This window comes from Coregonus clupeaformis, chromosome 20 (genome assembly GCF_020615455.1).
Source record: "Coregonus clupeaformis isolate EN_2021a chromosome 20, ASM2061545v1, whole genome shotgun sequence".
NCBI lineage: Eukaryota > Metazoa > Chordata > Actinopteri > Salmoniformes > Salmonidae > Coregonus > Coregonus clupeaformis.
The window spans coordinates 24483317-24500648 of NC_059211.1; the positions used below are offsets into that span (position 1 = coordinate 24483317).

At 42.3% G+C, this 17332-nt stretch overlaps 1 protein-coding gene across 3 annotated transcripts; it reads right to left on the reverse strand.

Annotated features, from left to right (window-relative positions):
- Positions 1-249: 249 nt before the first annotated feature.
- On the reverse strand, positions 250-13871 carry LOC121533304 (ubiquitin carboxyl-terminal hydrolase 46). Of its 3 annotated transcripts, XR_005994446.1 has the most exons (10): positions 13477-13871; positions 11873-11953; positions 10974-11187; positions 9984-10291; positions 9198-9274; positions 3983-4066; positions 3701-3898; positions 3518-3596; positions 2166-3410; positions 250-1980 (listed from the first exon to the last, which is right to left on the reverse strand). XR_005994446.1 is itself a non-coding variant. In XM_041839119.2 (9 exons), exons 1-9 carry the CDS (start codon positions 13510-13512, stop codon positions 3309-3311), a joined length of 1179 nt encoding a protein of 392 aa, XP_041695053.1. In that variant the 5' UTR covers positions 13513-13871; the 3' UTR covers positions 250-3308. The 3 variants fall into 3 exon arrangements, 2 of the variants coding, with proteins under 2 accessions (XP_041695053.1, XP_041695054.1); XM_041839119.2 differs by having other exon boundaries at positions 250-3410; XM_041839120.2 differs by lacking the exon at positions 3983-4066 and having other exon boundaries at positions 250-3410.
- Positions 13872-17332: the final 3461 nt, after the last annotated feature.

Below are 17332 nucleotides of genomic sequence, written 5' to 3' on the forward strand. Positions count from 1 at the left end.
TGAACAGAGGAAAGGGAAATCCAAAAAGTACTCAGTCAGTCTGTGCTTCTCATTCAAGCATATCACTAGTAAAGTGCACTTTCAGTTCACAAACAATTAATCAGAATTGCGAGTTATCTAGTGCCTGGATCTCCCTTTAACTTCTACTCTTACTTATTTCCCTCATTAAAATGCAAAATCAATTTATAACATTTTTGACATGCGTTTTTCTGGATTTCTTTGTTGTTATTCTATCTCTCACTGTTCAAATAAACCTACCATTAAAATTATAGACTGATCATTTCTTTGTCAGTGGGCAAACGTACAAAATCAGCAGGGGATCAAATACTTTTTTCCCTCACTGTATCAAACCAAACATGCTATAACAGTACTTCTTCATCTCTAGGCACTACACCGGATTCCAACCGGAGTCTTGTTATAGACTGATAGGACCACAATGAGTGCAATGAGAGAGCTTTTGAGAGATATAGGCTGCGTTTAGACAGGCAGCCCAATTCTGATATATATCTTTTAAATAATTGGTATTTTGACCAATCAGATCAGCTCTGAACAAGAGCTGATATGATTGGTCAAAATACCAATTTGTGGAAGAAAGATCAGAATTGGCCTGCCTGTCTAAAGGTAGTATAAGGGTGTGTGCAGAACAGTAATTGGAAGATTAGCACACACAGTATCTCTGCTCATCATAACCCATTTCAAATGGCTCAAACAGTGCTGGCTAGTGTTCTCTTCATCTACCATGGTTCTGTTAAGCCTGTAATGAACAAAACCCCAATGTGACTGACTGATTGTGATTCATCGGTTGTGTATCTATTGTGTGATTAGTTGATTATGTGATTGACTGACTGATTGGTTGATTGTAAAGCAGCATCATATTTCTAAACAGGGTTTGTTTTTATTTTCAAGTAACTCCTCTTTCTTTTGTGCTCCTAGGTTTTAAAAAATATATTTCCTATATATTTTATCAGTATTTTATACATAATGTATATGTACACTTGTATCTTAGCAGATAACATAGTTTTGCAAGGTCACTAGAGACTCCAGTTTGGCACATATTAATAATCGACTTCACCCAATTATACTAACAGAAGGAGAAAGGCAGTTATGCACTCTCTCACACATTTCATAATATGCTGACTCACATAAAAAGGAGAGGGAACAGAAACACACACATAACTCACATCATCTCTATTTCACATTAGCGAGATACATTTGAGTCAGTATTCTTCCAGTATCACAGTGAATTTGAGTGCCACAGGACAGTGAGCAGCACTGCTTCTTCATATGCCTCTATATGGACATTTGATATGGTTATAGTCTACAGTACATGGTCCTAACCTTATGGAATGGTAAGCTAGCTGTCTCTATGGACCACTGGTCACCTTAACACAACTTGATGTAAGTGTCTGCCAGGCACAGCTTCTGAGTAAAGAACATTGGTTCCAAGTCAAGTACCTAACAATGGGGGGAACAACTACGCAAAATAACAAGGTGTTAGAAGAACACATGTAAAGACACCAATAATTCAACATAGGAATGACCAATATTCATATTCAGACTATGGTGTAGCTGCAGAAGAATAAACAGGAAGGTTCTAAGTCATCATACCAACATTATGTTGACCGCTGCCCCATATTGCACCTAGCAAAATAGTTCCACCTCCTTTGATCATCTCACACAGATACACACTACCGACTGGGAGGAGACTAGCTGGTAGCAAAACACACCAACATTTAATATCAACATCTATATTGACTTCAAAGGGAAGTCAACATCTTATCAGCTCACTTGACCTCCTATTGCACCAATCTCACTGTGAGAAACACTCCTTTTCATGGATACCTGACAACTGTGGATTATGTGGTTCTTTCGACAGAGTCCAGCTATCCACATACTTCAAAGTAAAGCTAATAAAGACGTTGTCAACCCCATAGAGCTCTGCATGTGTATTACCTACACCAGTGTTTCCCAACTCCGGTCCTCCAGTACCCCCAACAGTACACCTTTTTATTGTAGCCCCGGACAAGCACACCTGATTCAACTTGACAACTAATCATCAAGCCCTCGATGAGTTCAATCAGGTATGTTTGCCCGGGGATACAACCAAAATGTGTACCGTTTGGGGGGTACTCGAGGACCGGAGTCGGGAAACTGACCTACCGGACTCAGTGAGGGGGGAGGTGTTACATAAACAAGACAAGATTGAGTCTGGATGGGTAAAGCCCTGAGACACAATCTCCTCCACCTACCAGCACAGTCAACATTATAACAGCTCCCCAGCATAAATAAATAAGAGCAATACATAGTGTTTTACAAAACAGGGAGTAGACAGAGAATAAACTGGAACTGCACTAAACCAAACTAGTCTAGTGACTAGTAGAGATGTAGTTTGTGTCAGTGAGTGACTATGTTCTAGAGTGGGGGCTGGATCATAACATTTGATATTACATGGATATTACATAAGGGTCACAAGGGAGAGGAGCATTCAGGCCTTGGCCAGTCTCTATGGAAGAGGATGGGAGCAGTAGACAGAGATGCATCCTGGTCTTCTGCAAGACTACAATATCTCAGCATTACAATGAATAGGTTTGGCTTGGTCACAACTCATGTCAACTTGAATCCACACCAGCTCAAACAGTGAACACTGAAACATGCAGTTCAGCGACATCAGATGCATAGACCCTCTTTCAACTAGTTTATATCTCTCCCTAAAACTTCCATTCCATCCCAGCTCTAGCCATTCCCCAGGTAGAAGACATCTATGGGCTGGACATTGTAAATATAAGGTCACGGGATAACTCTACTAAAAGGATTTATGAACTTGTGACATTACATGAAAATAGACATACTATACAGATATACATATGATACAATCTTCTATCCAAAAGCCGTCTGTATCTGTACCAGTCCAGCCAACTCTGTATGCCAGGCAGACCCAGGGAGAGAGTGACCCATGGTGGGTCTTCAGACCTCCAGACCTGGCCCCATGCGGAGACAAACAGGCATCACACACCAGCCACTTACTTTTGTTTCCTGCTCCTTTTTGCTGTGACTGTTTGTTTGTTTTTGTTGTTGTTGTTCTAAAGTGCTGTCCAGATGCAGGTGGCTGAAGGGCAAAAAGCAGTTTACACAGTCTTCCCAGCATGCTGAACGCAGGGAGGGTGAGAAGGGGGTTATGGGAAATGAAGTGACGGTAGACCCAGGGCAGGCGGTGGGACAGGGAATGGTGTTGGCACACGTCTCAAAGAGGGGTCAGTAGGGGTCAGGGTTCCAATCCTGCTCTCTCTCTGGCTGGGTGTTTATTCCAGTTACTCCCTGGACTGATAGAAGAGGATGTATCCAGACTCTGAGTTCTTGGAGATGTCTGACGTCAGCCCATAGAACTCCTCGATGGCCTGGGAATCGATTTTCTGAGCAAACCAGAGAGTGAGACAACAAATAATGCAACATGCTGTATGAGCCATATAAACAGGTGTGATGGCCAACAAACAGGAATAAAGAAGACTGAGACACACACCTCCACGATGTCATCATCAAACAGCAGCCAGAAGCCATGACTCTTCACTATGGTGATGTAGTGTCCTCTGTTGGGTCCACTGAGGAAGAAAGAAGGGGAAAGCGGTGATATGAGAATAATATGGTGTCTATAGGTACAGTAGATTTCAGTTTGGATACAATTTCTTGTGTGTGTGTGTCCTACCTGCCACAGTGGACGACCACAGCGACCAGGTCGTACATGCGGTCGAGGTTGACAGCGTCTCCAGAGGTGTTGAAGAGGCGGAGTTCCAGAGGGAAGACGACACGATAGGACAGCTTGGTGTATCGGTGCAGCTGCTCCATGTACTTAAACCGCTTCAGGTGCAGGGCCAGAATCATAGGCAGCTTCTTCACACGCATGCTATAGGGACACAGAGGAGTTATACACAGACTGAGACACACACAGACAGACAGACTGACACACAGCTAAACAGTGTGTACTGACCGTTTCTGGGCCTCCTGCTTGCTGCAGCATATCTCACAGTAGTATTTGTATTCACTGCACAATGTCTCTGTGTTACTGAAGTCCCTGGGGAACACAACCCACACAGAGGGGACTGTGTCAGTATGGCTGATACACAGAGTAGAGGATGCTCTATCTACAGCAGGGTTGGCAAGTATACAATAGTTCTAGTTGAGAAAGGTAACAGGTACAGTGCCTTCAGAAAGTGTTCACACCACTTGACTTTTTCCACATTTTGTTGTGTTGCAGCCTGAATTTTAAATTGATTAAATATAGATTTTTTGTCGCTGGCCTACACACAATACCCCATCATTTTTCCAAATTAATTAAAAATTAAAAGCTGAAATGTATTGAGTCAATAAGTATTCAACCCCTTTGTTATGGCAAGCCTAAATAAGTACAGGAGTAAAAATGTGCTTAACAAGTCACATAATAAGTTGCATGGACTCTGTGTGCAATAATAATGTTTAACATGATTTTTGAATGACTGCCTCATGTCTGTACCCCACATATACAATTATCTGTAAGGTCCCTCAGTCGAGCAGTGAATTTTAAACACAGACTCAACCACAAAGACCAGGGAGGTTTTCCAATGTCTCGCAAAGAAGTGCACCTATTGGTAGATGGGTCAAAATAAAAAAAAGCAGACATTGAATATCCCTTTGAGCATGGTGAAGTTATTCATTACACTTTGGATGGCGTATCAATACACCCAGTCAATACAAAAATACAGGCGTCCTTCCTAACTCAGTTGCCGGGAGGGAGGAAACCTCTCAGGGATTTCACCATGAGGCCAATAGTGACTTTAAAACAGTTAAAGAGTTTTATGAGACAACTGAGGATGGATCAACAACATTGTAGTTACTCCACAATACTAACCTAATTTACAGAGTGAAAAGAAGGAAGCCTGTACAGAATAAAAATATTCCAAAGCATGAATTCTGTTTGCAACAAGGCACTAAAGTAATACTGTTAAAAATGTGGCAAAGCAATTAACCTTTTTTCCTGAATACAAAGTGTTATGTTTGGGGCAAATCCAATACAACACAATACTGAGGACCACTCTCCATATTTTCAAGCAGAGTGTTGGCTCCATCATGTTATGGGTATGCTCGTAATCGTTAAGGACTGGGGAGTTTTTCAGGAAAAAAAATAAACTGGCAAAATCCTTGAGGAAAACCTGGTTCAGTCTGCTTTCCACCAGACACTGGAGATTAATTCACTTTTCAGCAGGACAATAACCTAAAACACAAATCTAGACTGGACTTGCTTACCAAGAAGACAGTGAATGTTCCTGAGTGGCCGAGTTACAGTTTTGACTTAAATCTGCTTGAAAATCTATGGCAAGACTTGAAAATGATTGTATAGCAATGATCAACACAACCAATTTGACAGAGCTTGAAGAATTTTGAAAATAATAATGGGGCAAATATTTTACAATCCAGGTGTGCAAAGCTCTTACAGACTTACCCAGAAAGACAGCTGTAATCACTGCCAAAGTTGATTCTAACAAGTATTGACTCAGGGGGTTGAATACTTATGTAATCAAGATACACTGTGTACACAAAGCATTAGGAACACCTTCCTAATATTGAGTTGCACCCCCTTATGCCTTCAGAACAGCCTCAATTCGTTGGGGCATGGACTACAAGGTGTCGAAAGCATTCCACAGGGATGCTGGCCCATGTTGACTCCAATGCTTCCCACAGTTGTGCCAAGTTGGCTGGATGTCCTTTGGGTGGTGGACCATTCTTGATACACATGGGAAACTGTTGAGCGTGAAAACCCCAGCAGTGTTGCAGTTCTTGACACATTCAAACCGGTGCGCCTGGCACCTACTACCATACCCCGTTCAAAGGCACTTAAATCTTTTCTCTTGCCCATTCACCCTCTGAATAGCACACATACACAATCCATGTCTTCTTCTTCTGTGGATTTTTATGGCAGTTGGCAACCAACTTTAAGGTGCATTACTGCCAACAGCTGAACTGGAGTGTGGACCAGAGACAGGGAAGGTCTAAATCCTACCCAATATTCTCATCTCCCTAAGGAAATTAAATACATAATTAAATACTACATCCCCTGAAGATTTCCCCAGCAGTTCACTTAATCCTGGCTCTCCAACCCCATTACTCCTCAAATCTAATAACAATCACTCCCTTTCTCGCTCATATTTCTGGCACTGAAATAGAACGTGTTCCACTGTCTCCATCTCCTCCTAACAATGATCACACCTCCCAGTCAGATGTTTCCCCACCAATTTCAATGTACAGTGCCTTGCAAAAGTATTCACCCCCCTTGGCGTTTTACCTATTTTGTTGCATTACAACCTGTAATTTAAATTGATTTTTATTTGGATTTCATGTAATGGACATACACAAAATAGTCCAAATTGGTGAAGTGAAATGAAAAAAATAACTTCTTTCAAAAAATTCTAAAAAATTAATAACTGGAAAGTGGTACGTGCATATGTATTCACCCCCTTCGCTATGAAGCCCCTAAATAAGATCTGGTGCAACCAATTACCTTTAGAAATCACATAATTAGTTAAATAAAGTCCACCTGTGTGCAATCTAAGTGTCACATGATCTGTGACATGATCTCAGTATATATACACACACCTGTTCTGAAAGGCCCCAGAGTCTGCAACACCACTAAGCAAGGGGCACCACCAAGCAAGCGGCACCATGAAGACCAAGAAGCTCTCCAAACAGGTCAGGGACAAAGTTGTGGAGAAGTACAGATCAGGGTTGGGTTATAAAAAAATATGGCAGAATATGGCACCACAACAAACCTGCCAAGAGAGGGCCGCCCACCAAAACTCACGGACCAGGCAAGGAGGGCATAAATCAGAGACGTAACAAAGAGACCAAAGATAACCCTGAAGGAGCTGCAAAGCTCCACAGCGGAGATTGGAGTATCTGTCCATAGGACCACTTTAAGCCGTACACTCCACAGAGCTGGGCTTTACGAAAGAGTGGCCAGAAAAAAGGCATTGCTTAAAGAAAAAAATAAGCAAACACGTTTGGTGTTTGCCAAAAGGCATGTGGGAGACTCCCCAAACATATGGAAGAAGGTACTCTGGTCAGATGAGACTAAAATTGAGCTTTTTGGCCATCAAGGAAAACGCTATGTCTAGCGGCAAACCCAACACCTCTCATCACCCCGAGAACACCACATGTTTTTCCATCGGCAGGGACTGGGAAACTGGTCAGAATTGAAGGAATGATGGATGGCGCTAAATACAGGGAAATTCTTGAGGGAAACCTGTTTCAGTCTTCCAGAGATTTGAGACTGGGACGGAGGTTCACCTTCCAGCAGGACAATGACCCTAAACATACTGCTAAAGCAACACTTGAGTGGTTTAAGGGGAAACATGTAAATGTCTTGGAATGGCCTAGTCAAAGCCCAGACCTCAATCCAATTGAGAATCTGTGGTATGACTTAAAGATTGCTGTACACCAGCGGAACCCATCCAACTTGAAGGAGCTGGAGCAGTTTTGCCTTGAAGAATGGGCAAAAATCCCAGTGGCTAGATGTGTCAAGCTTATAGAGACATACCCCAAGAGACTTGCAGCTGTAATTGCTGCAAAAGGTGGCTCTACAAAGTTTTGACTTTGGGGGTGTGAATAGTTATGCACGCTCAAGTTCTGTTTTTTTTGTCTTATTTCTTGTTTGTTTCGCCCCAAAAAATATTTTGCATCTTCAAAGGTGTAGGCATGTTGTGTAAATCAAATGATACAAACCCCCCAAAAATCCATTTTAATTCCAGGTTAAATTCCAAAATAGGAAAAATGCCAAGGGGGGTGAATACTTTCGCAAGCCACTGTACTATTGAGCCTTGTGACTACACTTTCCTCCCTTCTCTCTCAGCCTGAGGACCTCCCTGCCCCCACCTTTTCCTGAATCTTATACAGGTGTCTTCCCTTTCCCACAACTCTTGCCATTTTTTTTTAACCACTGTTTTTATCAACCCCTTGGCTTCTGCTTTACTGATTGACAATTCCAACATTAGGATGTTTAATAGCCTGCTTGGCGATAACATCCACCTCCTCATTCCCCTCTACTCCCACATGAGCTGGTACCCATAGGAACATCACAAATACCCCCATCTGTCTCACCCTATACAAGCACTGCAAAACCTCATACAATACATCCGGTCTGCTCTGAGATACAAATTAATTTAAGCTCTTCAGTGCTGCACTGGAGTCAGAGCAGATGACTGCCCTGTCTGGCCACACCTCCTCCACCCACTCTGCAGCCAATAGTATGGCCAGCAACTCCATTGTGTAAACAGATAAATTATCCATTGCTCTTTTTGTCACTGCCACCTTAAACTCAGGAACACTAAAAGCTGCACCTGTCCTCCCTGTTTTAGGATCCTTAGATCCATCTGTGAATATGTTCAAGAAAGCATAGTATTGTGTTCTTAAAATGTTCACTTACAACTTAATCTACTCCTTCCTCAACATCTCTTACCCTCTCAAGCAACCCTAGAGCTATCACTGGCAGAGGTAGCAACCAAGGTGGGATAGCAGGAAGAACCACAGAGGGGCTAAACTCCCTCCCAAACAACCCCATCTCTCTCGCCATGCCATTGGCGATCCACCCAAAACTTTTATTCAGATTTCGTTCATGTTCCCAGCACTCCAGGAGCACCTTTTTTTTTTAGGATGTGTAACCTTATGTCCTTGTAGAGTTACCCAATATGTCATGGTTAGCTGTTGTCTCCTTAACATTAACGGCATCTCTCCCAACTCTACCTGCATTGCTGCCACCCGGGAGGCCCTGAGTACCCATAACACTTTCTCAGGGCTTGGGCCTAGACAATCCACGTCTCAAGTCTTAAATATCCTTCTTTAACCTGTCTCCTCCCCTTCATCTACACTGATTGAAGTGGATTTAACAGGTGACATCAATAAGGGATCATAGCTTTCACCTGGTCATTCTGTCATGGAAAGATCAGGTGTTCCTAATGTTCTGTATACTCCCATTAGTGTTTTATTTTTCATATATATATTTATTTATAATTTTTTTTGAAATGTTTGAATTTTATTCCCACTGACATTTGAGTATTTTGTGTAGCTCGTTGACAAAAAATGACAATTAAATCAATTTTAATCTCACCTTGTAATACAACAAAATGTGGAAAGATTTAAGGGGTGTGAATACTTTCCTAAGGCACTGTAAATATTACCTGAGACAGTGTGTTATTGATGTATTCTGCTCTACATCCACAGAAAGATCCAGAAAGTCCTCATCTTTGCTGCTGACCTGTCGCACACACAGAAACAGGGAGAGAGAGATGAGATTAATCAGTGTACTACTGGCCTCTTCACGGGCTGAAAGGCACTGATGATGCCCCTGCTCTGAGACCAGATCACACACTGGCACACGAGATGAGAGAGCGGGTCTCTTTGATGTGTTGATAGGGTTGTAAGGATGTATCAGTGAGAAGCTGAGTGCCTGTAGCGTGGTGAAGAGGGTTGTTTGGGGCCAATCTCTGCCTCCCTCCCTCTGCTCTTCCGCTCTGAGAGTGGCATAATGGGAGGCCGGTGACACAGCCTTTGGGGGCTGTGTGGAGGATCTCGGTCACAGCTCAGCTCACCATCTCCTCATCTCCTCCTTTATTACAGACAGAGCTAATCCCTCTGTGGGACGCAATCATTCACCCCAGCACCAGCCGAGGGCACAGCGGGTGGACAGGGACAAGACTCACAGGGACTCAGAGGAACAGATGGATTGGTAGGGTACTGACAAAGTATTACCAACACTGCTGAGGAAGGGTCTTGGGGGGGTTGAGTAAAAAAGCAAGAGACACATTTTCGTGGACTGTAAGGAAAATGGATCAATAAAGTATTCTTACATATGAACATCTCTGTGTGGACTAGTCTCACTTGGTGGAATTACGAGCACCCATTTCAGTCACTGCCAGAGAACATAAAACCCACTACCCCAGAAACAACGGCCTTGATGGACTCACCGTCTCACAGTTGAGGCAGCGTGTCTCATTGGTCAATGTGCCCTGGAAGATGTCATGCACCCAGGTGGGCTCCGTGGTCTTGTTCTCGGGCTCGGTCTCCGTGGTGACTGCCGTTCCGTTGTTCTTGAGGCGTCCGTTCTGCTTCTCCTCCTGCAGGATGTCTGCCACCGTGTTCAGCTTCTTCTCCTCCTGCAGGATGTCTGCCACCGTGTTCAGCTTCTTCTCCTCCTGCAGGATGTCTGCCACCGTGTTCAGCAGGTAGTTGAGGAACTCATGGGCGTCCTGCTGCATGTAGTTATCAAACAGGTCTGTAGGGGGAGACACAGGACAGGGGCTGTTAGGGCAACACTTGCGAGGGGAGGCTCTGTGTGGAGAGGTGGTCAGTCAGTCAACAGTCGTGTTCAAGGTGAATCAGGGCACATTGATGCACATGGACACACATAAATCAGATATGTGTGTGAAAAGTGAAAGTGGAGAGAGAGAATGTGAAAGTGAGAGAATGAAAGAGAGAAGGCAGCTGACCAGTCCCTAGTCCACACAGAGATGTTCATTGTTCATTCATAGAGAGAGCTTCCTGGAGTCAGACTACTGAGAACAATCTGCCTCTATTCCAGTTCCATGCTCTGAATGACCTTACCGCCACCACAACATGCACCTGCCCTTCACCCTACAGTGACAATCACCTGACAAAAACACTTCCACTGCCCCTCTTGCCCTATCCCTACCACCAGCTCAAAACATGCCTATCTGTGCTGAAAACTTGATTCAAGACAACTGGTCTCAGCATTCTGAAACCGATCAACACAGTCAGTTTGACTTACTACCAATACTACCAACAACCATCATATGGCAGGTTTAATCTATACAACATGGTAGCTATGATGGTATAACACCATAGTCCTCTAGTTGATTTGTACCCAGACTCAGTCCTCTCCCAGTCAGTCCAGGGCAGACAGTGATTGAATTTAGGTTTGGTGTAGTCTATCTCACCATTCTCCTTGCGCAGGCGTGAGATGAACTTCTTGGGCGGGATGACTCCCACCTTTTTCTTCTGGGTGGTGATGCTGTGGAAGAGGTCTGCCAGACACGTGAGCAGGTTCTCCTTCTTCTTCTGCTGGGCCTTATAGGCCAGCACGTTCTCCCGGAAGGGCCGGCAGAAGTACAGGGCCTGAAGCACCGAGTTACAGTAACATGTGTTCCCAAACTGAGGGTCCACCCCGGCAGGGACAAACAGAAAGAGAGAGCGGTGAGAATTTTATGAGTGCGTTTGAGGACCGGTAAACTTAACATTGTAAACATGGAGAGAAGATGCATGCAGCATGACTGTCAACTCCAACAGAGACTGTTTGTATACACAAGGATAGATGCTGAGTGTTCTTACTAGGGTTACAAAATTCAGGGAACTTTCAATACATTTCCTGGTCTTCCAGAAATCCTGGTTTGAGGATTGCGGATTTCCTGCTTAATCTCTTCTGATTCCGGGAAACCTCCAACCGGTATTTCGGGAAAAACAGGGAATTTATTGAAAGTTCCAGGAATTTTGCAACCCTAGTACTTAGACCTAAAAAGGATATAAGAGCCAGATAGATTAATGAATATCAACTTAGTGCAGCCAAACTCTGCTTTGAGTATCAACTATCTCCATCTGAAGGGTTGGCTAACAGACTAGTTGGTAACAGAAGTTCCTCAAAGATTTGTTTTTTTTGCGAACTGAAATAAAATAGCAGTGAAACAGACAAAACAACCTGTTTCTAATACAAAGAGTTAACACCAATCACCTGTCCAATGGGAAACATGACTCAGTAGTGACCTAGTGGACAGCTTGTTCTGAAAAGGACACCTGTGTTTATAATGATCATCCAGAAGGTGACCGAGTGAATGACACTTACATTGACCAATCCAAAGTAGTGTTCGTTGATTGGGAACTGCTCCGGACCAATGTCTTTCTCCAGAGCAGAGGCATTGGTGCCCTAAGGGAGACCAGAGAGAGAGAACATGAGCTCTAATGTGCACTGTCAAAACATCCTTATTATGCATGAAATAGGCTACACATCATCATCTGGAGTGTCCCACTCACACACCACACGTGTCTGTTCTATCTTCTTCAGTGAGTGTATTGTGAGCAAAGAGGTAGACAGTTGCAAACCCTTAAGCTAGTGGATCTGGCCAAGGGCTCTCTGGCCTCGGAGTCATCTTGGTAAGTATATAGCAGGGAACTGACAGACCAAAACCTCTTTATAGAGAGGTCACATGCTGCACGTCTCTGTTTCACATAATAGCCTAACCTTTGCTTCAGATAAATGCCTGGATTATTTCTGACATTGAATGGCAGTCGACTCCAGCCTTTTATGGTTTTCATGAAGCTCGCAGTTTCCCATCACAAACACAAACTTTGCTTATTCATACTACTGGAAATCAGGAATCCTTTGGTTTAATCGTCTGAGATACTCAGTACCAACCTCTTCACTTGGGGGTTGGGGGGGCTATTACAATGTAAAGATTCAAGAGCATTTAACATTCTGTTAGTGTAGAGACAGGGCACTTATCTCCTGACAGAGCCCATTGACTAACCAGAGCTTAGAGAGGCTCCAGATGAAACCGTGGCTTTGTTGAGAGACTTCTGCTAAAGTCTTTAAATCACTGTAATTTTCTCTCAGTCAAAGCAGAACAGAATACTTTGCTTTGTTGTCTCTGATTTTCGTTTTGACTTTGAGTTCCCAAGCTTCACTTTCTCATACAGACATATGTACGTTTGCACACACACCGCTGAGCCTGTCCTCATATCCCCAAAGACACATTTAGTGTTTTATCAAACTAGACAACGTACACTTGCTTGTCTCATCTAAATAATACTGTTCAATCAAAGCTTACAAACATTGGTATAAAGGAGAAAAACAACAAAGACCAGATGATGGCAATATAGGTCCCTTCATCACCAATGAAATGCTCTGTGTCACAATAATGCTACTGAACTTCAAAACATGACACTTTCCTCAAGTTTTGAATCTTTATCAACTGCCTTATTCAATGAACACATTCCATTTTGTGGTGGTGCTGTTAGTTAAGAAAGGTAACACTTTACATTATTGTCCTTATTAATGTGTAGACTAAATATTCACGCACAGTGTAACAACTAGGCGTATTATAATTACTTGTTACATTGTACTTAGGACTAATTATACAGTTATAAGTGTGACCTAGGGACCTTCTAGATCACGTGTCAAACTCATTCCAGGGAGGGCCGAGTGTCTGTGGGTTTTGCTCCTCCCTTGTACTTGATTGATGATTCATTCAAGATATAGCTACATTTCCGAAATGATGGAACATTCCGCCCCATTTGCATCCCCGTCAAGCAAGGACCGGTGGATTGATTGCTACAACCGATCAGCTCGAGCCCCCAGGAGCAATTCGACAATGACCCTCTCTCATTGTCATTACACAAGGTGCCCAACAGTGACTGCAGCAGGCAATCGATAGCGCTATGACTACTTACCATATTACAAATGGAGGCGATATTTCTGACAGTCATTTAGTTTACAGAGTCCCCCTCACCATCATATTTATAAAATAAACATGTTTCAATGCAGGACGATATTGAGAAAAGATTCAGCTAATTCGCAGCCGCGGCTAGAGGCCAGACTGCAACCCCACTCCCCAGTCGTAAAAAAAACAGGCAATGAATGTCTGGACTAGAGACCAATCAGCACGAAATAAAAAATAAAGCAATATTTAACGCTATTTTTACTTCATTATCGGAGACTACTACCGTATCATTTATATAACATAACAGATTAGTGAGTAGTAAACACACGAAGTTGCGGCAGGTTGACAGCAACGGATTACAACTACTGAGCTATAATACGAACGATTACAAAAAGCAGCTACGTAAGGTAATGTACAACCCGCCCAATTAAAGAAACGACTACCGCATTGCTAGCGAATGGAGCGCTCTGCTGTATGATTGACATAAAATACAGACTAATCGGATTGGGGTTTGCATGAAGCAATGGATTTTGGTAGTTGTAGTGGACAGTTAGTACTTGTGGACAGTCACTGATTCATAATTTACTTGCACCAATTATTCACGTCACATTTTACACCAACGTTTGGACGGACATATGATGAAACTAAAGTTTGATGTTGCTCGCGTTATACTGGTTTGAAACTTAATTTACAGACATATTTGCCATAAATGTTGCCTGTGTCTTTAAGGAGTCACATCATTCTCCAGCAGTGTTGCCATGTTTGCGGTTTTCGACAAATTGGACTATTTTGAAAACGATGTCGCGGGTGAAAATGTATTGGCCGCGGATAGCAGTTTTTGGGCTATTACTAAGTCGCACAGCGGCCGCCATGGCGTTTCTCTTAAAAATATATATTTCACTGTGACCTGCTGCTGACTGTGAGGCAGGCTGTTGGAGACTCCTATGGTAGGTACACCTGCAGCTCATCCCTTGGCAGTAGTCCTGTAGATTACTTTATCACTGACCACAACCCAGAGTCTCCCCTATCAGATCACAGCAAAATCACAGTACCTTAACAGAGCAATACTCAATCATGAGGCATCAAAGCCAAAGGAACTGCACAATATCAAGAGATGCTATAGATGGAAGGAAAGTACAAAAAACAATTAGGCAACAACAAATTCAATCCCTTTTAGACAACTTATTGGACAAAACATTTCACTGTAATAGTGAAGGTATAAACTTGGCAGTAGAAAGCCTAAACAGTATATTTGACCTTTCAGCTTCCCTATCAAATCAAAAAGTAGACAAAAAGTAGACAACCTAAGAAAATTAACAACTATGACAAATGGTTTGATGAAGAATGCAAAAACCTAAGAAAGAAATTGAGAAACTTATCCAACCAAAAACATAGAGACCCAGAAATAATAATGGCTGGAACTGAGCAAATGGAATGGCATCAAACATATGGAAAGCATGTGTTTGATGTATTTGATACCGTTCCACTGATTCCGCTCCAGCCATTACCACGAGCCCTTAATGCCCAATTAAGGTGCCACCAACCTCCTGTGGTGTGTGTGTGTGTGTGTGTGTGTGTGTGTGTGTGTGTGTGTGTGTGTGTTGAATGAGCACTACAGTTAATGGCTGAGTCACGTGAGCGAGCAGCACGCGCGCAAGTTGTGACAACTTTTTACAAGTTGTAGGTAGGCTATTTAGATTGTCAGTATGGAGACACCTATTTACAAACCTTTTAACATAAAACATGTTAATACGCTAGAATTGATGCACATCAATAAATAATGGAGACAAAGCACTGAAAACGACTTTGGGCGCACGAGAGCCCATTACTAAGTCCGCGCTGAGGGGGTTTAAACTGCATTCTAACGTTAACTGTTTAAAGAAAACTGTATCACTCGAAGTGCTTTATGCATGCTCAGTTCTTGGGTCTCGGGGGCTGCCCGAGTGGACATTTGAAATGGAAGTTATGGAACTCCCTCGCGTGGTTCTTTTTATGGGGAAAAGTCCTCAATGAAACTGACATTAGGCTAAATGTGGAGAATTATCCATTTGCCTCTGTTGGCCATCAAGTAGCCTATTCATGTTTATGCCATTGTAGGCTACCATTTTATACAATAAATATGTTGAAATGACGATACCACTGGAGTCATTGCAAATCAATTTGTGCGACCAGTGTAGCCTACCTGGAGCTGGCAAACCAATTTAATGAATAGCCTATAACTTCAATTTATTGTTGTTGTAGCCTTGTGTTATTATGAACGCATTAGATTAATGGTAACAGTAGTCAGATTAGGCTACAGGTAAAACAAATTCTAAAAAATAAACACTGGTTGTTGTTGACAAGCATATTCAGTTCATATGCATATTATTAATATTTAATTCAGTGATTGAAATTGTGACGCCATCCTTAGTAGCCTGTTCCAGCAGGCTATTGGGAAACACAAGCACTTCTTATTGCGAAATTGCATCGCTATTCATATTGAATAAATTAGTCTGTTAATTTGAACTAAGCAAGCTGCTATATCGTTCAGTTTACATCTTTCCTACATCTTGTCTATGCTACTGTAGACTATCTGAAATTAGATTTAGGCCTATCAGGGGCTATAGGCTACCTGCCTTTATCCAAGCAAACTATGGCAAAATGTAATTAGAATCATAAACCCATATTTTAGTCTGTAGCCTATGCCTATTGAAATGACAAGTCAATCTCGCAAATGGGCAATTCTTAACATCTGGCATATAATAACAACACAATTGCCAGAGATTTCGAAATCCTTTGTACAACTTTCATCACCCAAACTCTGTCGAATTTATATATAGTTATGCACATGCGCAAAGGGGATTTATTTACAATTATAAACCTGGTTCGAGCCCTGAATGCTGATTGGCTGAAATGATATGACAAAACATTACTTTTTACTGTTCTAATTACGTTGGTAACCAGGTTATAATAGCAATAAGGCACCCCTGGGGTTTGTGGTATATGGCCAACATACCACGGCTAACGGCTGTATCCAGGCACTCCACGTTGTGTCGTGCTTAAGAACATTGTGCCTTATTGTTTAATCATAGCAGTCAAACAAGTTAAATCGACATCCATTGATGGAAAATTATCTGGCGAGTTTAATAAGGGTGAATGATCAAATTCCTTTATTTATAAATTCCTTTATTATGTAATGTCATGGCTTGCAATAATTATTATTTTGAGGAAACCCGAATTTTGCTTCTAACGTTACAAGTTACTATGGTATTCCTTCTTAATTGGCTCGATAACGTTATGGAAAAAGGGTTTATTGTCTAGATATGGTAACTCCTCTCTTGCTGTAAAAAATAAATAATTGGTGTTGGTTTTGAGTAGTCATTGGACTAGAAATTTTAGCTTGACCTGGCAACCCTGTTTTCCAGTCAAAACCATGCTGGTGTTAAAGTTTCAGAACTGACAGGTACTGAAGAATGGCTTGACATAAAGGAATGTCATGGAGTATCAAAGGAAGAGAGTGATGGTGAGAAGAACGATTAAGACAGCGAAAAGGGAGGCATGGTGGGAATTTTGCTCCGCTATTGGTAGAGGGACCGAAATTGGTGCGGTTCGGATTAAAAAAAAAAAAATGATGGGAAAGGGTAAAAATGATGGAATTTCAGTGCTGATAGAAGGAAATGTCACAGCTGTACCAAGTAAGAAAAGGCAAATGTCCTAGGTGGTGCATTTGCAGCGGTTCATAGATATGAGCACCTGTGTGATGCGAGTAAGAGACATAGGGAAAAGTTAAAGGAGCATGGAGAGGTTTTAAAGAAAAAAGTGGAGTCAGGAGAAGCTATGGATGCAGATTTTTCTATGTCTGAGATGACAAGGACATTGAAGGACTG

What these genes read in the sequence shown, in the direction of transcription:
- LOC121533304 (XM_041839119.2), bottom strand. Translation starts at nt 13,512, where the DNA reads ATGACTGTCAGAAATATCGCCTCCATTTGTAATATG. An exon ending in TCGCCTCCATTTGTAATATG is followed by an intron (nt 11,954 to 13,476) that starts GTAAGTAGTCAT and finishes GGTCTCCCTTAG; the next exon opens with GGCACCAATGCCTCTGCTCT. An exon ending in AAGCAGGAGGCCCAGAAACG is followed by an intron (nt 3,899 to 3,982) that starts GTCAGTACACAC and finishes GTGTCCCTATAG; the next exon opens with CATGCGTGTGAAGAAGCTGC.